Source organism: Odontesthes bonariensis, chromosome 10, assembly GCF_027942865.1.
Source record: "Odontesthes bonariensis isolate fOdoBon6 chromosome 10, fOdoBon6.hap1, whole genome shotgun sequence".
NCBI lineage: Eukaryota > Metazoa > Chordata > Actinopteri > Atheriniformes > Atherinopsidae > Odontesthes > Odontesthes bonariensis.
Window position 1 is genome coordinate 18,829,386 of NC_134515.1, and position 22,309 is coordinate 18,851,694.

The window sequence follows — 22,309 nt, forward strand, 5'->3', positions numbered from 1 at the left end:
TAATGCTACATAGATTATAAATAAACCATAGATAGAAACCAAAAAAACCTCCAGTTCCAACATCTTATTCTTTGTTTGCACATTCTGCATGTCTGCCTGCAGATACGTGTGGATTGAGATTATTTTGGCCGAGGCTTAAAAGGTATTGGCTTGGAGCGTTACAATTGGAAGTGTTCTCACCATTCACTGGCTTGTCATTTGCTTGTTTCCAGTTTGCAAAGTGGAAACAAGCATGATAACTCTCCTTTAAAAACATTTACTCTTGATAGGGTTTCTGGTTTCAGTGCTGTGCAGGTTTTAGTCATTCACAACAGACATCCTAACTTTTTTTTTTTCAATTTCATTGTCTATAATTACTTGTTTTCATCTCATTTCTGTGAAGTGGAGGACTTGTTATGACTGGGAACTGAGTGACACTCATGAAGTTGGAAACTTTGCGTGGACATTTTGATGGGCTAAAATCCCTCCAGTGTGCGACTTTGCCACAGAAGGTTCAATTTAATATTTCCTCATCTTCAGTTTTGCTTATGGTAGGACATCCCTTTCGCTGCATTTCGAATAAAAAGACCATGACGGATATTGTGGGAGCAATTTCACAAGTTTTTGCAGTTAGATGATGAAAAAAATAGTAGCTACTATTTTTTTAAATTTGTCCAGCATTTCCTCTTGTATAATGAACTCTGACCATCCTTAAATCAGATCTATGCAACAACAGAACCAGACGTTTGTTGATTTAGATGTACGATTACGATAATTCATTGTATCCAAGTTTTATTACCTCCTTTTATCATCATGTTGGTTCAGATGATTTAAGCTCATGGTGCCGTGCACTTACACTGTGACTGGAAGTCAGACACACACATCACATGGTACATAACAGATACATTTGGGCCTCAGAGTGCTTCCTTTTGAGAGACAACCTGTTCTAAGTGTTTGCGGTATGTTGCTCTCTCCCGTGGGTCGATAAAGCAACTTTTACATGATTGGCATCTTGGATATATCCATTTCCATCCTTGAAATATTAACAGCTGTGCATCCAGATACCTTTATGGCCTAAATGGGATTACTGGACTTACCATACCATTGTTTACCAACCAGCATGCATCATGATGTCATACATGGATTAACATGGAGCTATACAGAAGTTATTCTTTTGTGACCTGAGGGATAAATTTGGATTTCCAAATCCTAAATGAAATCCTCCAAAGAGGACCTTCTGACAGGGAGGTTAAAAGGAGAGTAAAATCTCAAAGGGACATCCAATCTTTGCTGTGGTTATTGTGTGCTGATCCAGTGCCAGAGGAAAAACCCGTTCCTTTTGCAGATTGTTATGGGGTCAACGAATATGGGACTTGTGGAAATCTACCGATCCCACAGCTTAACACTAGTGTGAAAGATACCGATCAATGAAACGCCACAAGAACGACTGAGGCTTGCATAATTTATCTAGGCAGGAGAACAACTCGAAAACAGCTACACAGGCTACTGTAACCTTTAAGCAGTAATTTATGATGATTGCCTGGAAAGTAAGATGACCTCTGTCTGAGACATGTTTGTAGGAAAATAACCTCTGGTCTCTGATTTGCAATTTATACTAAAATAAGCTGAAAACATTGACTGCCCATTCTCTATTTCATCACAGTGGGTGCACAAGATATATTTTGATGTTTATTTGTAGTGTGTCAGAGGTTACTTGACTAATTATATATATATTTTTTACAATTCAAACTGACTTCTTAAAGTATCAGCAGTAATAAAGGTCAGATTAAACTAGATTCAGAATCATGTGGAATCAGAATATATGGGTTTATGCATCTGATGCAAACATTGCTGTAATACATGACTTTCATACATGTTGCTGTGAACATCCTATATTTTGATATGAACTAGACGTATATTATTATTTTGACCTCCTTACATAGAACAAATCTGATGTGCGGTATGCAGACGTGTACAGCATTTTACAATTTTACACACACATACCATGTGAAGAGTGACAGATCCATGTCTGAGCGTAAGCTGCATGGATCAGACTGGCTTTTTTAGGCATTATCAAATGGTGAGAATCCATCGTCATGTTCTTTAAATCCCAAAGAGTGCAGTAGCTCAAATAATAGACCCCCCACCCCCTCTACACAAGGGAGAAAGAGCTGGTGACTCATCCTGTCATTGTATTACAACCACAGGCGGCAATGATACAAACCCGGATAAATTCCATCAGCATGAGTGGGAGAAATTAGGATTAGCGATAAGCGAAACCTTGCTCCTAAAATAAAGCCAATGATAAGAGAGAAAATAATGGCCGGGCTAATAATAACTATGTGAGTCAAGGATGAGGAAGCGCAGGTTTCTAATAACAGCTCAGGGTTTACAAACAATTTTACTGTTTGCCAAAGTAAATATAGGTATTTAAGGCTGAATTGTCGTTATAATCAGCCAAGACATATATATTTATATATGTATATATATATATATATGTATATATATATATATATATATATATATATATATATATATATATACATATGCATATATACATATGCATATATGTATATATATACTGTATATATGTGTGTGTGCGTGTGTGTGTAGGAAGGTGAATGGCTTTCTGTCAAACATCACACCAGCCAACTGTCTTGTTATCCCCATTCTTCTAGTTCCAGATAGACTGTGGAAGCAGTGACGACATATGTCAGGCTGGCATGAGAACGTGCTACAGGCATGAAACTCTTAGGACATGTTCACTATCAGTGTACAAATAGACACCACCTTCCTCCCACTGAAATGTACACCACTCTGCCTAACCCATTTCTTTATTGTCGTGGATATTTCAGACCTTCTTCAACTTGCTCTGACTCCTTTACTTGTATTTGACTACCTTATTAAATGGAAGAAGCAAATCATTCTCATGGTTTTGTGAAGTTTTTGTGGAGTTGTTTTTATTTTGTTTTATTGCTAATAAGTTTTAATAGGGCTAAACTTCAGTGTCTCACAGTATGGCTTTTTGACATTTTTAGTGAATGTTGTCATGTACAGTAACATGACCCTGGTCCCATGATTAGAATTTCACACACTCATGGTAAATCCAAAGGAGGTTGCGCTCTTGAATGTTCCTCCTCAACAAGATCCTCCCACTGAAATATGCAAAATCCTCGAGAGCTGTATTGCTTATACATACTGTTTGCACTGAGAAGTCAAACTTCCTGCATTTTAGATTTTTTTTTTTTTACATTCAATCTGTCTGAATCACATTTACATGAGTCCTTGTTTTGGTACAGCACACTGGCCTTAAATGAAAGTTCAGAACACTTAAACATATGGAGTAGCCCTTTTTGCTTTAGTTCTCTCAGGAAGTTTTGAAACCCCACTCTGGTGCTTTTATTCTCATGAAACACTGCTTATGCATCAGGCTTCATAAACATGTCATGCGACTTATCCTGAAGTTGGCCCAGGAGGCGGATACTGTACGTCACATGTATGACTTCAGTATCAGCTCATCCTTGACTAAACAACTCATAGAGGACATGTATTTTGTGCTGTTTCAACTATAACTGGTTCTTGTATTGATCTGTAAGCTTTGTAGTAAAAGCCATGGTCGAGAGACAGAACAAGGAAGGACAAAAGTTAAAAACGATGCTGTGATTGTTAACAGACATTCATGTAGCTGTATAGTCAGAGAGTAGTGTAGTTTAATGTTCCCTTCCTAAATTGTGCTCAGAAGAATACAGGACACGTTTTAGAGCTATGTCTTCACACTCATGTCACATTGATCCCAAGTATAAAGTGCAATGGGGGCCTTGGGTTGATGTTGTACATAGTGCTTAAAAGGAGATGTAATAGCTGCTGAACTGGGAATTCCTGGATGTTTAGCTCACTCTCTCACTGTTCAAGGTCTGGACTCTCTCACATAGTTCAAATCAGCCAGAGAAGCCAACAGAGGACTTAATGTGGCTGGTCGCCTGGTTGGTTAGGCTAATTGAGGAGATTTTGTGTTCCATCGGCTGCCGTGCTAAATTTGCAGCTGTGCCTGTTAGGGTGTCAGTGGGCAGGAAGTGGAGGGTTAGTGAGGACACAGCTGGGAGGAGAGAGTTATGTCCAGTCCTGCCTGCTCCCTCCCTCCCTCCCTCCTTCCCGCTGTCTGTCCAACTAAACACTGACGCTAGACCACTAAGCAGCTAAGACCATTGACTAAAACAAGCAGTGTTCTCTGAATCTCTGAGTAATGTTAGACTATATTACTTAATGAGTGATAATTGAAAAAGAACATGGAGAGGACAGAGGCAAGTACTGTGCCTGCTAGTCTTAATCTTCTTAATATCAGTATGTTTAATATGTCTGACTGGGTTAAGGGGTCAGGTAAAGATATCAAATATGATTTCTACTTCCCAAAAGTGTGATTTTGCCAATTTTCTGTCTGATGATTTTTTATTGTCAGTTCAGTACCTCTGCATTCTGAGCAAAATAAGTTCAAACAAGACCTGTTTTTTCTTTTTCAGTCTGAGCAGCTCAGCTCAGCAGTAAACAGAAACAACCATTATTTCAACCATTTAATAAAAACAAGAATGGGCATTGGTCAAAGCTGGAGCAGTACATCAAGCAAAGCGCATAAATCTCCTCAAAACCTGAGGCTGCGCATTCATTTCATGTGGTTCAGACAGGAAATCATGGGAAAGAGAGGGCCGAAGGTCAAATGTTTAATGTCCCTACAGCAGACCTAGGCCTGAGATACTGCTGAATATTTTGCAGTAAGTGAAGCCAGCTGCACGATTTCAGTGAGGAAAAGTAATGCAGCCCTCTCACTATTTTTTAGGTAACAGTGTAATTCAAGGCTTCAAATAACAATGCAAAAGTAACAACAAGAAATCCTTCAGTCTCTTGTGAGTTTTGCCAAAGTAGTTTCCTTCTTGCCAGTGTTATTTTTTAAGTCAGTGAGTCCTCTGTTGTTTCATTAGTTCTTAGGACATAACATAACAGAGGAAAAGTCACAAAAATCATGGGCGAATAATTGCACACTGTCAATAAGGCAAGGCAAGTTTATTTGTAGCGCACAATTCGTACATAAGGGAATTCAAAGTGCTTTACAGCTACATAAAATCACAAGAAGGCAAATTAAATCATTAAAACAAAAAAATAATCATTAGTTAATTAAATTAAAAGCGAAGAGTGCAGATAAAATACTTTCAGTTGCCATGTGCACAGCCAAATAAAACTGTTTTCAGCCTGGATTTAAACATTGTCAGAGTTGAGGTCTGTCTCACATCTTCTGGAAGACTGTTCCAGGTTCTAGGAGCATAAAACTTAAACGCAGCCTCACCTTGGTCCTGACTCTGGAGACCCCTCTCTGAGGTTCTCAGAGTCGGAGTTGGTTCTTATGGCTCTAACATGTTAGAGATGTACTTTGGCGCTAGACCATGAAGAGACTTGTACACAAGGAATAACAAGGAATTTAATAAGTTGGGGTTGAGATTTCAAAGTATAAGGGCAAATGAGCATTCTAAATGTTTTGACTTGAGGAAAAAAGAAAATGTTTGTCAGTTTAGAGGGATTGAGTGGGTAGCTTAAACTGGTGGTTACAGTTTATTTTGTCAGTGATTCTGGGAGATGTGGAAGATATTACTCGTTTGATTTTCCTCATGCTAGCATTAATTGAGGATCTTGTTTTCTGACAGATGTGTAGTCTGTTTCCTACTCTGTTCAGCTTCACGGAATTAGCTCCAGCCCTTCACAAAGACTGCTTCGAGGTCTTTCAAGTCGCCTGAGACCAATTTTGGTTTGGCCCAAGTCATGACAAAAACAGAACTTCGATTCCAGATGGCAGGGACCCAAACTGGCAAAGACAGGCACCCACACCCCTCTGTAGCATTTATCTTTATAAGGAAAAGCTTCTTTCTCTGTCAGTAATTATACATCATAGTAACCCCCAATTAGATTGCAGCTAGTGCAACAAAGTTTCAAACTATTTTTACCAATCTTGTTTCACATGTTATCTTTTCAGACTGTGACCCATAGTGGGTGACTGTGCTTTGACGTTCGTTTCTGTTAGACATTTTAGAAGCTCCAGATGCCTATCAAAGGTCATTTGCTTGAGAGAAGCCCCCATGTCAACAGCAGTCAGTGTCCCGAGAGCCTGTGTGTTGACTTATGGGATGTAGCACTCTGCCCTTTTAAAGTTTAAACTCCAGCTTTTCTGGAGCTCGGTGTTTGTGAAGTATTTGAACTTATATCTCATTGCAAGTCTCTTCAAAAACACTCCTGGATCAATCCAAACATTGATTACGTGGACAATGCATTTTCAGTAGTGACACAATATATTTTTTTCAGCTCTTAGTTTTTATATCCCCTCATTTTTTTTTTATTATTAGTTTCAAAATCATAAACATGTGACCTCCTAAACCTACGTAAGAGCAAAACAATAGGCGTGTGTGATGAAATCAAATGAAATTAGCTTTAATGTATCAATATATCAGGAATGGCATTGCTTTCTTATCTTTGATTGAATGGTTGGCAATCGACCTGTGCACATGAACATTCCACCTTTTTGGTTGTGCTTTAGGGGATCGTCCGTTGGGATATTGTTGAAGGCAATGCGGATTTGCTGTGTGTTTGCCAAGGAGAAATCTTTTCCATCCCCTTCCTACATTTCTTCTTTAACATTCTATCCCTCTACTTTACTTTATGACGGACCTTGCCATGAGCCGCACCTTATAAGCCAATGTTTGGACTCCTTTTAACTTTGCCGCCAAGAAGTCCCGGCAAAAGTAAATGTTGTGGTAGACTTACATTGAGAGCCAAAAATCTGTTAGACGAATGGTCTGCAAACAACAGTGGAAGATAGTCTCAAGTCCAGATTAGTGGTTATAAAAGTAAGTATTTAAAGAGAGAAAAGTGACAAGCTCCCTCTGCTCTCTTTGCACCATATCACTGTTTAGGGAACGGAGTATCAGCCACTTGTCTCTGTTGGATTTGTAGGCCGGGTGATATAAGCGCAGCAACAGACAGAACAAGTGTCAGGATCAAAGAGCTGCCAGTGCAAAAGGACTCTCACACGTGCAGATGCATAGCTCACGCACAAGATTTATTCAAAATCCTTTGTGAATGGTGCTGCCTCTAATCTCTTGACCGTGTGGTGACTAAGCATAACGTGGCACTAACACAAGCTTTGTTTCATCATGTTTCCCTACACTTTAGTTTCATTTATTCATAGCTACAGGGAAACCAACTTTAGGTGTCTCAGTAAGGTGTTTCAGCACCATATGCTGCCAGAAAAGCTTCCCTAGTGTTTTGGAACATTACTGTAAAGATGGAACACAATTCTTTAAAAAAAAGTTTATGGTGGTGGAGATTGCTGTCTAACAGATTGGTACAAAACCTCTTACAGGTGTTCAGTTAGACTGAGAGACCCATACTCTTTAGTGACACCTCTTACTCACTGGATGGGGTCATTGTCATCCTGGAACGTATTTAGTTTTTGGTATTATACCTTCATGGAGGCATCAGTCTGTGTCGCTCTCCGCCCCTGCAGGAGTCCTTTTTTTTCAATTCGGACGGACAGGCATGCAGTTTTATTCATATAGCGCCAAGTAACAACATATGTCGCCCCAAGGCACTTGAAAGAAACAGTCCAATTCGAGTCAATTATAATCCAATTCATTGTAATATTTTCTTAATCCAATCAAATCTTATCAATTAAAATCCAAATTAGGAAGGCTGATTGGTTGAAAGCCGGTTATTAGTTATTTCAAAGCTAAGGACAAAAACCATAATAAGAAAAAAATGGAACAAGTGAATAAGCCTATCAGCCTATCAGAGCCACTGGATTCTGTTCTTTTAATTCGTGTTTATGATGATGATACTGAGCAACCCTTCAATATCTATTTAGTTGTTGCAGTTCCTGTGATGCTCAAACTGTCACAGTTTAGTCCTCCCTGTCTCCCCTCCTATCCTGCCTCTGCTCCACTCTACCTGCCAGCCACTCCTTCCTAATCAGCCGAAATACACTCAACGAGCTCAGGTGCAGCTCATTGCCAGTCAGCCCTGCATATAAGCCTCTCCAGCACTCTCACCCTTGCCAGATTGTTCTACTGCATCAATGCAAGACTTTCCAGCGTTCATTACCTACCTGATCTTTTGTTGCCTGCCTCTGACCTGCCCCTGACCTGCCCTCGACTTGCCCTTCTCGCCTCCTCACCTCGCCTGTTCCCAGCTCTGGAGAAGGAAGCCTCCTGCCCTTCCACTGAGGGTGGAGACCAAGAAGTTCGCCCCCAAGTTCATCAGGCCGTTAGACTCAAGCTGCCCCGCACCATGCTGATCCACCCAACCTTCCACGCCTCAAAGGTCAAGCTGTTTTCGAGAGAGCCCGTTGATGCCCGTTTGTCAGCCAGCACCACCTCCTCAGTTCATTGGGGGGGGGGGTCTCCATCCCCTGGTCGACTGGGAGGTATATGGTCCTGTGGAGAGATCATGGGTCCCAGCTCGTTACATCCTGGATGCGCGGCTCATCTGGGAGTTGCATCACCGGCACCCGATCAGCCTTCCAGCGGGGCGCCAATGCAGAGCCTATGTCTTCCCCGTCATCCAAGGTGTATGACGACGAGGAAGAAGAGGAGGGGTCATCCTCTGGGGGAGACAACTCACCCTCCGAGGAGGCTGAGATGGAGTTCTCGGAGGAGAACTCGCCTCAGCTAAGTTGTCTCCCATAAGGCCCTTCCATGTACTCCGGGCTGCTAAAGAACTGAACTGTACGGGTCCGAGGGCTCATGCCCCCCCCCCGGCAGGGTTAACCCCTTCCTCTATTCTGAGACCCAGAGATGGTGTGTGGGCTGTTCACCTGAAGATTGAACTGTTTGCTGAGTTTCCTCATCTGCTCATGTTCCTGTTTTGCTGGTGTAAAACTAAAGGTCATTACCAACTGTTCCTGATTTCCAGAGTGCTGCTTTTGGGTCTTAAATACACCGGTTGCACAGACTGAACGTACCCTACTTCTCGATGTCATAGGGCTTGAGCAATTATAAATAAATGCTAACTTTGCATGTGTAATTAATTACACAAAATTAGTTGCAACATATTCCTTTAACTGTTTATTTTTATAACAACTTAATTGTCCACCTCTTGTTGCTTCTGACCATCCCAATTGTCAAATTCGTCAAATTCGAGACAAATATTTTTCATGAAATGGTAAAATGTCTCAGTTTTAACATTAAATATCTTTCTGTGTTCCATTCTGAATAAGGTATTTGTTTATTGTACATGTTTTTATTTACATATTATATAGACTCCCAACTTTTTTGGAATTGGGGTGGTAGTTTAGCTACTCGTTTTCAGGTAGAATAGATCGTCCTACCTATTGAGAATGAGGAGTCACGTGACTCCGGTCGGCCATGTTGGCAGAAGAATCTATTGGTTGCCAGGGGCAACGCCATTAACTTAACGGAAATCTTCCCGTATTTGTCATTTCGGCAGGGCAGAGACTAATACAAAAGAAAGAAAGAAAGCAAAGCAATACAGAGAGATAAGGCGAAAGAAAAGGGACCTTACAGGGACAAGCTTATTACAAGCGCAAAGCAGCGGTATTTGGAGAAACTGTCCAGCATCCAAAATATTGATCCTTACGAGTTCCCTGCAGCAGGTCAGACACCTGCTCTCCCTGATGCTGCATCCATTTAGGAAACCTAAAATAACGTATTTCATTGTTCCTATGTTTCCCAAACGTATTGTGTGAGGTACTGGAACTTCACACAGCATTGATTTCCAGGTATGTTCTTGCAATTCCGTACTGTTTACACTTACTGATTTAAAAACACACGCGTACAATGTAAACGAACGGAGAGAACGGCGTTTTCTCGCTAGCATTCTGCCAACATGGCGGATAGGGGCGGGGCTCTGTACTATGACGACAACTCCTCATTCTCAATACTCGGAGCGGAATTTGCTACCCTCTATCCTGTGCAATGGTGTTTTGTTTCAAGCACAGGTTGGCTCTATCTTGTTGTGGCAACAAATGCTAAGTTCTTGTGTATACAGTGTAAACCTTGTACCAGGACAGCGTGAGGAGAGCTGCTCTCACTACTTATTTAAGACAGTGCTTTCATCTTCTAATTTAAGCAGTGTGTTAATGCTATTGCAGCGGCTTAACACTTCTCTTCGATATCATTTCTACTTTACATTTCTTAAAAGGCCAATGACACATCCCTGAAAATATGCAGCATATGCATGTGTACAGATAACATGTCCTTTATCTCTAGCTCTGCATCTCTCTTCCGCCATCCTTTTTTCATGAACACAAATTACAAGCATGCACACAGACACACACTGGTTTGGCCACTTACCAGGTCTTGCTCAGACATACTGGTGCTGGTGTTTAGATTTTTCACCTTGTCGTGTTCAAGACAGATTGAAATTCACCCTCTGTGTGTGTATTGGGTATGTCCGGTGCATGTCTTTTTCTCATTATTGATGATATCATCTTTAGAGGAAACACTGGTGCTCTGGTCATAGGTCAAGTGACTTTCCCAGGCTGGAGTGAGTATCTGAACATGAGGAGGACGTGTGTGTGCGCATGCCCATATGTTTCCAGGCAGAGGGGAAGTCCAGAGCTCAATGTTCAGTCTTGGCTGTGGCTGAGTGAGAGGAGAAATCACTAACAGACCTGGCTTACCACAAGGGTCCAAAAACACACAGACACACACAAAAATTAACTGCTGCAGCACAGATGAGTGCCTTTAAGGTCAATGACCTCACAAATCTAACCATACTAATACCATAGCTAAATTTAATTTACTCAAGGCACAGATAATGTTATACAGATTGTGTACTGCTTTCTCAGATCTCACGCCACTGTTTATTCACAAAGAAGTGTGTATTAATGGTTGCTTTTGTTTTTGTCTAAAGCTGCACATTTACCAGCTGTATGACATGTGCTGTCTGTCTGCTTTGCACTTCGGTAAATCACAGTTTTCCTGGGTCATATCATCTTTTTGTTTGAACAAAAACATAATTTCTCATGAATCTGGCAGTTTTTATAATTTTCATTTTGTGTTCATTTTTACATACTGTAAAGCCAAAGTAAATGTTCATTTCACTTACAATGAAATCTGTGGCCACACAGTCTTTGTATGTTTTTACGAGGCCGTGCTCGTCATGTCAAACCAGATCGCATCTAATGGCTGGCTCCTCAGACGTGTGAGGAATTTTTCGTCTTGTAGTCATTCCTATGACATAGAATGTTATCAATTTCACTAAATGAACTCACCCAGGTCAGGCAGAGGTTACTGTGCTCCTATGATGCAACCTGTGCATACTTTTTTTCCCTTTTCTTTTCACCCTCTCTGTCTTGTTTGTGTGTGTGTTGTCAGATCAGCGCCAACGTGCTTATCTTCCTGTGCACTAACATGATCGGCATCTGTACCCACTACCCTGCTGAGGTCTCCCAGAGACAAGCCTTCCAGGAGACGAGAGGATACATTCAGGCCCGACTTCACCTGCAGAGGGAAAACCAGCAGCAGGTACACAAACACAGACACCTGCAAGTTTAAGCGAAGGAAGGCAGCCGTGCTATTGCCCTGTAGGAAAGCACGTCACGAATGCAAATGAGCAACACATGGGCGTCTCCATTTTCTCGTCTAATTTGTTTGTCTCAGTTTTCGAGGTCAACAATATGTTCGGGAGAGTAACACATATCTCCACTTCTCTCTATCTGACTAACACATTCCCACGCATATGCCAGCAAGGCAGAGTGACTCATTGGGCATGTTAACTGTGGAAAAGAATGAATCTTTCTCTCTCATTCTGTCTTTCTTTCCTTTTTTTTAATTCCTTTCTCTGTCTTTATCTCTCTCTCAGGAACGCTTACTGCTGTCAGTGCTGCCAAGGCACGTTGCCATGGAGATGAAGGAAGATATCAATGCCAAGAAGGAAGATATGATGTTTCACAAGATCTACATCCAGAAACACGACAATGTTAGGTAAACCCAGAAAGAGCAGAACGCATATGTGCTTCCACACAAACATATTTGCCTAAGAAGATGTTGTTGGGCTTGTCTGCTGAGCAGTCACAGCTAGCATCAGTGGCTTTGACCTCACTCCACTGACTGATGTGTCAGTTACAGTGTGACTCCAGCAGATATTTTCCCAACAGCATGTATTATGCATGTTGTTGTTTATTGACACTGACAGCACTGGCTGCAGCAATGATATTGACTTAAGCACACTGCTGTGCCTTCTGCAGCAAATTATACGAGGCAGACCTCAAGTTTGCTGGCTCGTTGTCTCAGCTCTCACCGCTGGATTTCACCCCGAGTGGGAATAACTCAGGTCATTGAAACTCTCCATTATGATGGAGACATTGGTGGGGGGGGGTTAAATGAGGTTCCAGCAGAGATCTTCTGTCACAGATGACCAACATAAGAACAGGTATTGTGCTTAGGGTTAGGGTTGGACTAATCTGTTGCAGCATCACTGCCCTGTCAAGGTGTAAACTTACAGGAGCGATCCATTATAGAAATGTAATCCAAAATTACAAACCGCTGTCTTTGCCCTAAATTGATGTTCAGGTAATTTTGTAAAAGCACTAACACTATACAACAAATTAATCACATAAAATGACGCAGGTTTTTGTGAAGCTGAAAATGTGTTTAATATCTCTAGTTTTTACCAAAAAGCCTATATTTCAAATGACTGTATGGTCAATAAGAAATTTTTATTTTTATGCATCTCAACCTAGACCTTTGTTTTTAGTACCTAGAACTAAACGGTAAGAAGTTTTTTTGATTTGGCAACATCGATTGGGGTCAGTCTCTTTTTCACATTTTCTTTTTTTTATTTTTTAAACGAGTATCGATCCCTCACATTAAGTGGGATCGTGCAGGGTATAAACATGTATACAGAACACATGATAAGATAGTTATTTGTCTGTGTGCAATTAGGACAGACACTTCTGAATTTCTAAATCATGAGCATCACATTATCACATATTAGTGTGTGCGAGTCAGATTGTTTTCCAGTGATAGGGAAGGCATGACTAACCCTTATCTGCTTGTGGCTGAAAAGTAGTCATTGTCTTTACTTGATGGGTTGGTGAGGTCTAGACATGAGGCATGAGGATCACTTTAAGATTTACGGTAAGTCAGTCACAGGCAGAGAATACAATCTGTAAAACCATTTGTAAGACAAAATTAATAAAAACAAATGTGTGCAAAATTTGAATGAATTTTATATGCTGTATAATTATGAATGAAAAAAATCAAATAGAAAATGAAACAACAGTTTCAAACAGTTTGTACAGCATTAATGTTGAAGAGTAGAAATCTCAAATTACAAGCTTAAAATACATAATATAGTATAGATTTTTATAATTTGGATTAATCTTCCTGTAGGAGATGAAGTAGCGCATCATTACTCACAATGTTGTTCACAGTGGTGGGCACAGATACTCAGTACTGTTGTAATTTACGTCCAGGTCACCTGCTACCCCTCAGTGCTTGGCTTCACGAGACCATCAGCGCCATCTTCCAAATTAAACTGGAACATTTATCTGTGATGTTTTTTATCCCTGCTTGTTATTACCATTAAAAGTTAGCAATAAAAGGCATGCAGACAAGGGGCCAGGAGTTGGTGTTCTCAGAGGGAAGGGCTGGATGTGGTGACCTACATCGGCTAAGATGATTAGAGCCAGAGCTGAACGAATGTCTGTGTGTCTGCGTCTCTCTGCTCATGACAGTGAGGAGAGAGGGAGATGCTACGCCATGTTAGCTCACTTTATACTTAACTTACTGATCTAATTCTCCGACTCCCTCTGCTTCTCCTTTCCTCTGTGCCTGTTTCGGGTTATCTTTGCCCTCTCTCCCTCCCTCGCCTGCCCTGCAGTATTCTGTTTGCCGACATTGAGGGTTTCACCAGCCTGGCGTCTCAGTGCACGGCCCAGGAGTTGGTCATGACGCTTAACGAGCTGTTTGCCCGCTTTGACAAGCTGGCCTCGGTGAGACACCTGTAACACCCTCAGCTGCCATTTTCATGGCGAAACTCTGAAAAGCTGCTTCTTATGTAACTCTACAGTCTGCAGTCCCACTTTGTATATGACAAAGCCAGCATGATATAGCATTGTAGTTTGTGTCTGCGTGTGTAGGTTATATTGGGAAACACACTAATTAAACTATGCAGAAACTGACGAGTCATTTAAATTATAAATCTACTTGACCAGGGCACGCTGTGTATTAGCTCTAATTAGGGCTCAAATATTGTAGGTGATATGTGTGTTGTGTGTCTTTGCTGTACAGGAGAATCACTGCCTGCGTATCAAAATCCTCGGGGACTGTTACTACTGTGTTTCAGGGCTGCCTGAGCCCCGGGCTGACCACGCCCACTGCTGTGTAGAGATGGGAGTAGACATGATTGAAGCCATCTCGTGAGTGATTCGCACACCAATATACTGAAACCCCTCACAGCATTTCACTGAAAGTTAAGTTAAAATTCCTTGTGTTGTGATTGAAAAAATTGATTTTTTGAATTTCCCCCATTAGGGGATGAATAAAGTATTTTTCTATTCTATTCTATTCTATTGTCACACTGAGCCCTGAAGAGGCAGAGCGAAGAGACAGTTTTTCTGACAACGGTGTGTGTATTTTTACGTGTTTGCTTCTGCAGGCTGGTGAGAGAAGTGACAGGTGTTAATGTGAACATGCGGGTGGGCATCCACAGCGGGCGTGTTCACTGTGGGGTGCTGGGCCTGCGCAAGTGGCAGTTTGACGTGTGGTCCAATGATGTGACGCTTGCAAACCAAATGGAGGCCGGAGGGAAGGCGGGGTAAGAACCTCCTATCCCACCTGCTTCTCCACTGAAGTAAAGTCCTGTAGGTTCTGCAACGTCTGACACCCTTTAACTTTTATGTGTGTGTTCAGACGTATCCACATCACCAAAGCCACATTACAGTATCTAAATGGCGACTATGAGGTGGAGCCAGGATTTGGAGGAGAGAGGAACGCTTACCTGAAAGAGCACAACATCGAAACCTTCTTGGTGCTGGGCTGCAGCCAGAAAAGGGTAAGTGCATAGTCAAATGCACACATGTTCACACATCTGCGTGACCCCTTTTTAAATGTCGCACTAGTGCCATATTTCACACAAACAGTATAATAGCTTGTCACCTGGCTTAGAGGGCCTTATTTGTCAAAATGAGTACCCTGTGGGGATTTTATTTTTTTCTAGAAAGAAGAGAAAGCCATGATGGCCAAGATACAGCGAACACGTGCAAATTCTGCAGAGGGACTGATGCCACGTTGGGTGCCTGACAGATCTTTTTCCAGGAGCAAGGAGTCCAAAGTCTACAAGAAGATGGTAACATACACACTAAAACTTGCACCCAACTGCAGAGTAGCTCCCCTGCTTTTTCTGTATCTGATTTTCAGTGTTATTCTCTAATCTCTTTGAAGTCAAGTCTAAGCATGGTTTTTATTTGAATCCCTAATAGCAGTTCTTGATAAAATAATTTTGTATCCATTGTCAGTCAAGTGGTGGCCTCCTTTCCTCAGTGAAAACAGAAAAATAAAACCTTGCGCTGGAATTATGGGAACGGCCAATGGACTAATATTACACTGTGCTCGGGACTTGGAGCAAAAAGACAAACCATGGAGCTTTTATCAAAGCCCTGCTGGCATTAAGTAGAGAGGAACGGACTGATAAGTTGATAAGGGAAGGCATAATCTGAAGATGAGCCAGCAGTTTAGGTACATGGACACACGTAAACATTAATACATAAGGAACAAAACATAAAGAGAGCTGTCGAAAAGTTATTAGTACCCACACTGACCTGAGGTAAAACAACAGCACACAGATAATTTGAGCCTTCCGCTTAACTACATTAGCAAATAGCTAACTTTAGACAAACCTTGGTGCTAATCACCAGCTCTGAAATGATATCCCTTTCCAAGAAGTTGACGACAGTGGTTTCTTTGGTTTGTTAAAACCCTGAAAACTTGTATCTATGATTTTGTTCGTACACTGCAGTGCCATGAATGAAATGTTAGCTGTTTCTTCCGTATCTTCCAATAGATTAGGAAAACAAAGACATACTATCTAACATGTTAAAAGGGTTTTCACTAGAGGAGGTCGAGTTGAGCATTCCAGAGGGTGGGCTTCAGAGATTTGATTTTTTTACCACCCACTTTTTACCTACTTTTAGACGTTTTGATGCTGTTTAGAATTGTACAGACTGTACAATAAAGATGGATGGAGCCATAAGGATATTACCCCTGGCTTCAGCAGTACCTGTTTTGAGTTCTCACAATCTTCGTTGTTTAGAGCTAGAGGGGACAATATTTGGACAAGATGGTAACGCTATAGAGTGATATTTACTAAACTATAGACATTATTTTCAAAATGGCCACCAACACCATGATCAGACATAGCGAATTTAGATAATGACACCGTAATGGTTGTCGAATAAACATATAAACACGTGTTAGCGTGACAAGATTGCTAAACTATGATGGTGAGCCTTGTAAACAGCCCGCTATTCCATGTTAGCTTATAAGTATAGCATGTCGCGTGCTTGCAAATTGGGCTGGATACAGCTAGGACCATATCTATGTTTGCAGGGTCTGTGTTAGCACGGTTCAGTGTGTGGTAACCCTCCCATTGTGAATGGGTAGTAAGTAAGAATAGCTGAAAAATATTTATTTATTCTCTGTTCATTTTTTGTTTTTATTTTGCAAACCCTCATACCTAAACCCTTCTGGTGCTGGGAACCAGAGAACCCATGTAAAAAGTTTCCACAGTTACTTTTATCATGTTAAGGACATAGAAAGCTAAAGTATATGTTTTCTAAGTTCTTCTTCAGTGCTTCATAGAACTGGTGAACATAGGATTTTGGGAAAGCAAAGACTTAACCAGTAATGCAAAAATGCAATATTGGTTCTCTCAAAATTTAGAAAACACTTGGTAAATAAGAGTTTGAGTGGGGTAATGTGACTATTTACAGAACTTCCAGTGCAGGCCTAGAAAACACAATTACAATGTGAGAAAGATTGATCTCCATCAAACAAACAGGAGACACAATAAGACCCCTGGGAAATCCTTATCATAAGCAACCCCAGTTAACCTGATGAGGCTGCAGATGCAGATAGTTTCCTGGACCTTCACTTTCTGTCACTTCCCTCTTCTTTGTGTTTAAAGTCTCATTTCCTTTTCTTTCCTACATTCTTTTCCTCTTCTCCTCCTCTGTCCTCTCTATCTCTCAGTGTTTGAGCCCTAGGGGCAAAGAGGGTGTAATTTGAAGCCTTCGAGCATTAATTAAAACATCAGTCTGGCTCACAGGGATTAACTGTGCAGATGTCTGAGTCTCTTGTCTATTTTTCAGTTTTAATGTAACTACACAATTCAATATCCCTTTTCTTTCTTTTTTTCTCTCCTGCTTTTTACACTTCTTGCATTTATTTTCACCTTGTGTTTGTGTTGCTCTCAGGGCATCGACGCGGCATCCAGCAAAGAAAAGTGAGTATTATGGCGCCGGTTTTTGTTATCAGGGCGACTTTTGTAATTAGAGCTTGACTGGCAGACACTGTCACTGTAGCACTTTCACGGTAGAGCTCACTGTTGGTTTAATTTAGTCGGATCCAACACAGCACTAATACCGTATTAGCTCTGAGCGTCTTCCTGCCTGTCACAACACATGACAATTCTCTCAAATACACATTCACACAGATACAAAGACACAAAACACTGTGACCTATTGTTCCATATACCTTATAGTCGCTGTGCTCAGGAGGCCCTGAACCCTGAGGATGAGGTGGATGAGTTTCTTGGAAGGGCCATCGATGCGCGCAGCATTGACCAGCTGAGGAAGGATCACGTGAAGAAGTTTCTGCTCACCTTTCAAACGGCCGACCTCGAGAAAAGGGTTTGTTTTTGATGGGAGACTGTATGAAATTCACTAAAAGCTCTCTATAGGACAAAACTGAACTGTGTTGCAAATAAACTTTCATTGATTCTTTTGTTCTCAGTACTCCAAAAAGATTGATGGTCGTTTTGGAGGATATGTTGCCTGCACGGCACTTGTCTTCTGTTTCATCTGTTTTATTCAGATGATCATTTTCCCAAAGTAAGTCGTCTCGCTGACAAGTTGCCTTTCCGAGTTCTACTAAATCACTAACAGGAAATGTGATCTTGATTAGTTTATGAGGAGTTAATGAGAGCTGTACATCCTAATGAACTTGCTTTCTTCTCTTCCACAGAACAACACTTATGCTTGGTCTTTACATCAGCATCTTCATCATCCTCGCTAATGTCCTCTTCATCTCTGCCATCTATTCTTGCATTAAAGTAGGAAACAAAGCCCCTTCACCACTTACGTGGTTCCTCGTTCAGATATCTTTAGATAAGAGTGCTTATTATATGTCTTGAGCTAGCATCACTCATGGTATTAACTCTCGCTTATCTGATCTTCTCCTCTCCTTGCTGTCTGTATTAAAGCTCTTTCCAGCTGCCTTGCAGACGCTTACCAAGAAAATTGTCCAGTCTCGAACAAACAGCACATTGGTGGGCGTCCTCTCCATCCTCCTCCTCTTCATCTCTTCTTTTGCTAACATGGTAGGCACTGGCGGTCTTCATTTAGTAGTTTTCGAATCATGAAAACTGTTCTTTCATGTGAAGATGCTGTTTCAAGATGTCCCACAACATGAGTTACAAAAGAGGCTTTGTATGTTTCTTGTTCATCTGTTCTGCCATTAATCCATCATACATTTTCTCATAGTTGTTGGCAAGCAAATTTTTTAGACATTTGAAAAAAATTAGGCACGGTTCAGGCTTTAAGATTCGACCATTTTGCCTCAGGAGGTGCTATAATTAGAGGCAAAGCTGTATTCAATCTTAATCTGTTACTGTGACAGATGGGGTTGTAGAAATCTATCTGTTTTTAATCATCGTATGTATTCTATGTTTATCAGCATTAAATAAAACCATTTAGCTTTGTGTTCGCACATGTGTGGAATATGATATGCTTAAAGCCAGTATGGATATATACTACAGAAGGCTGACATCATATAGAATATTCACTACTTGATTGACCGTTTGAAAGTAATTCATGATTACAATGTAATTGCCATTACTATTACATTACATTACATTGGGAAGCTCGAGCCTATCCCAGCTGCCATTGAGTGAGAAGCCAGTCAATTGCAGTTTGCAATATTTTTATATGTTTATTGATAACACAGTACTGTATTGATATTTGATCTTTTTATTTTATGGTAATAAATTTGTATGGTGACACTCCTACTGCCATATTATAAATGCCATGGGGAAGAAAAGTGCACAAAGCAGAGGGAAGCTTGACAGTTATTTATACTGAAGCATCATCACCATTAAATGCTGCCACGTTAACCCCACTTTAGCCAACTGATTTTATTACCTGCATATCCTTTGCGTTTGACATGTCATTTTTGACTAGAACTGTTGTAACTTATTCACAGACTCAGCTTAACAGACCTGTTGTTGGAAGATACAGCAGAATTGATATAATTCAAAAGCATCTCTATAAACATAGCTGGTTCAACAGAGAGGGTTAAAGATTTTTTCAATCATTTTGTTTATTTATTCATTTTTTTTGGTTAAATGTATTGGTCTGAATTCTTTTACAATCCAGTAGTTATGAGGTCTTTCAGAAACAATGAACATACAGCACATTTATCTCCATGCTGCACTCTTTAACGGCTGATCGTTTTTCCTTTTTTCTTGCCAGTTTACCTGCAGCAGAGATAAGCTGCAGGACTGTGTAGCCAATGAGCTGAACGCATCAGTACATGAGCTGACTCTCTGCCTGCTTCACAACCTGACCAAGACAGCAGAAGACGGTTTGACGCTGTGTTCTAGTCAGGCCGTGCCCTGCCATTTCCCTGAGGTTGGTCTCATAACATTTCAACTTGTGTGTGCGTCGGTGTATGCTGACAGAATGTTCATGTTTGTTTTTCAGTGTGCTGCGTGAGAAGTATGTTTGAATATTCACCTTAAATCTTCCTCCTCCCTCGCTGCCTCCCCTCTGCTGCAGTATTTCAGCTACAGTGTACTGCTGACCCTGCTGGCCTGCTCTGTGTTCCTGCACATCAGCAGCATCGGGAAGCTGGCTCTAATGCTGCTCATCCAGCTCACTTTCATCGTTCTGATGGAGTGGCCTCAGGTGGCCCTATTTGACAACGCAGACCTGCTGGTCATTGCCAATACCCTGTGAGTCCCCTGCCAGGAACACACAGGCTCGTACAAATACCAACACTCACTCTTTTCTCAATTTCAACCTGAATCTTTGAGATTATGTGTCCAAATACTGTGGTTTAGGTTGGAATTGACCTACTTTTTCTGATAAGGTTTAGACTGTAGAAGGCCTACTTTCTTATGTTAAGTTCTATTTTTTAATATGTACCCATTTTTCCTCAGGCAACTACCACCTGTTAACGATTCTTTGCAACTGTAAGTTCTATTTTGTGATATTTTTTTCTAGCTGTTTTAAGTGGCTTGTGTGCTTTCTAGGCATGACATTCTCTTTTCTTTGTTCCAGACTTAGTTTCAATGAAACTGCAGAACAGTGGTGAGAAGTTTTCACTTATTCTGTACTTTTTTAAAATGTCTTTGAAGTACATTTTTACTTCAAAGCAAGGCTCTCAGTCATAACTCCTCTTTCCCTCTCCAGCTTGGAGAGTGTGACCAAGGTATCCCTAAAGGTCATGACCCCTGTAGTCCTGATGGTTTTTGTTCTGGCACTCTACTTGCATGGCCAACAGGTGGAGTCCACTGCACGCCTTGACTTCCTCTGGAAGCTGCAGGTAAATGAAGGATTTTGATTTTTAAACCAGAAACAACTGTAGATTAACCACTTTTTTAACTCTTATATAGTCTTAGTAAAGTCTTGCAATAGCATGAATACCTATGAGTTTAGCAATAACAATGGCTCTAGTCTGCGGCAAAAAAGCCTTGCCTGTGTGCCAGTAAGTCAGTAAGCATGACACCAGGATAAAAATGAAGAAGCTGAAGGGGAATTCAGCCATCATAAATTTCGTTGTTCGCACCTGTGCTCCTGTGACATGTCACAGCAACAGCTGTGAGTACTTCAGGAATCTAGTCACCTGACAGAGACTGTGAGATTCTGACTGAGCAACCCTATGTCTTTCTGTTCCTCCCAAGGCCACTGAAGAGAAGGAGGAGATGGAGGAGCTACAGGCATACAACCGCCGCCTGCTCCACAACATCCTGCCCAAGGACGTGGCTGCCCACTTTCTTGCCCGGGAGCGTCGAAATGATGAGTTGTACTACCAGTCCTGCGAGTGCGTAGCTGTCATGTTTGCCTCCATCAGCAACTTTTCAGAGTTTTATGTCGAGCTGGAAGCGAACAACGAGGGGGTCGAGTGTCTTAGGCTGCTTAATGAGATCATCGCTGACTTTGATGAGGTAAAACAATGAGCGCTTAATTAAAAATAAAAATAAAATCAAAAGCATTGATTGAATAAGGTGTGTTATGTATAGTTAGATGGGAAAATGAAATATTTTTATTTGTTTTATGCAGCTAATAATCAATCCTGGATGGGTGTATGTTGCACCACCACTTGACATGCTGTTGACCTGTAACTAAGGTACTGCATTTAATTCTCTTGTTTCCTCTCCTTATGCATGGCTGATTTTTTGGTCTCTAGATCATCAGTGAGGAGAGGTTCCGTCAGCTGGAGAAAATCAAAACCATTGGCTCCACCTACATGGCAGCCTCTGGCCTCAATGACTCCACATACGATAAAGAGGGCCGCTCACACATCCTGGCTTTGGCAGACTATGCCATGAGGCTTAGAGAACAGATGAAATACATCAATGAGCACTCCTTCAACAACTTCCAGATGAAGATAGGTAAGCCTGGAAGGCAAAGGAAATTGATCTTGAAACATAATCTGATAAATCTTCTTTGGAAAGACTTTATTGGGTCAGTCCAAGGAGAACTATATTAATCCGCTTCTCTAGCAACAGCATCAATATTTCCATTAAATGGTGTAACTAAAATGATGGCTCACAGCTATATTGTGTGTTCTCAGGGTTGAACATGGGGCATGTTGTAGCAGGAGTGATTGGAGCCAGGAAACCCCAGTATGATATCTGGGGTAACACGGTCAATGTGGCCAGTCGAATGGACAGCACAGGAGTGCCAGACTGCATCCAGGTACCTCCCACGTTCTGGACTCCTTTCAGTTGAAATTTTATATCACAGGAGGCATTTTGCAATTTGAATTATTGGTAAAAGAGTCTACCGACTTTGAATATCAAAGCAGAGTCTTGTGAAATTAGTCATTAA

The 22,309-nt window shown here is 41.1% G+C and overlaps 1 protein-coding gene across 2 annotated transcripts in view; it reads left to right on the forward strand.

The window, feature by feature from the left end:
- Positions 1–22,309, forward strand: part of LOC142390865 (adenylate cyclase type 6-like) — a 32,318-nt gene that overhangs the window by 7,338 nt on the left and 2,671 nt on the right. For both annotated transcript variants that reach the window (XM_075476681.1, XM_075476683.1), the window contains 20 exons: positions 11,352–11,501; positions 11,839–11,960; positions 13,861–13,972; positions 14,271–14,398; positions 14,638–14,796; positions 14,892–15,033; positions 15,199–15,327; positions 17,453–17,481; positions 17,740–17,887; positions 17,991–18,088; positions 18,222–18,309; positions 18,460–18,576; positions 19,727–19,885; positions 20,033–20,208; positions 20,416–20,448; positions 20,537–20,566; positions 20,669–20,801; positions 21,160–21,423; positions 21,666–21,870; positions 22,053–22,177. In XM_075476681.1, the coding sequence (XP_075332796.1) occupies positions 11,352–11,501; positions 11,839–11,960; positions 13,861–13,972; positions 14,271–14,398; positions 14,638–14,796; positions 14,892–15,033; positions 15,199–15,327; positions 17,453–17,481; positions 17,740–17,887; positions 17,991–18,088; positions 18,222–18,309; positions 18,460–18,576; positions 19,727–19,885; positions 20,033–20,208; positions 20,416–20,448; positions 20,537–20,566; positions 20,669–20,801; positions 21,160–21,423; positions 21,666–21,870; positions 22,053–22,177 (2,547 nt within the window). The remainder of the gene's footprint in view (positions 1–11,351; positions 11,502–11,838; positions 11,961–13,860; positions 13,973–14,270; positions 14,399–14,637; positions 14,797–14,891; positions 15,034–15,198; positions 15,328–17,452; positions 17,482–17,739; positions 17,888–17,990; positions 18,089–18,221; positions 18,310–18,459; positions 18,577–19,726; positions 19,886–20,032; positions 20,209–20,415; positions 20,449–20,536; positions 20,567–20,668; positions 20,802–21,159; positions 21,424–21,665; positions 21,871–22,052; positions 22,178–22,309) is intronic.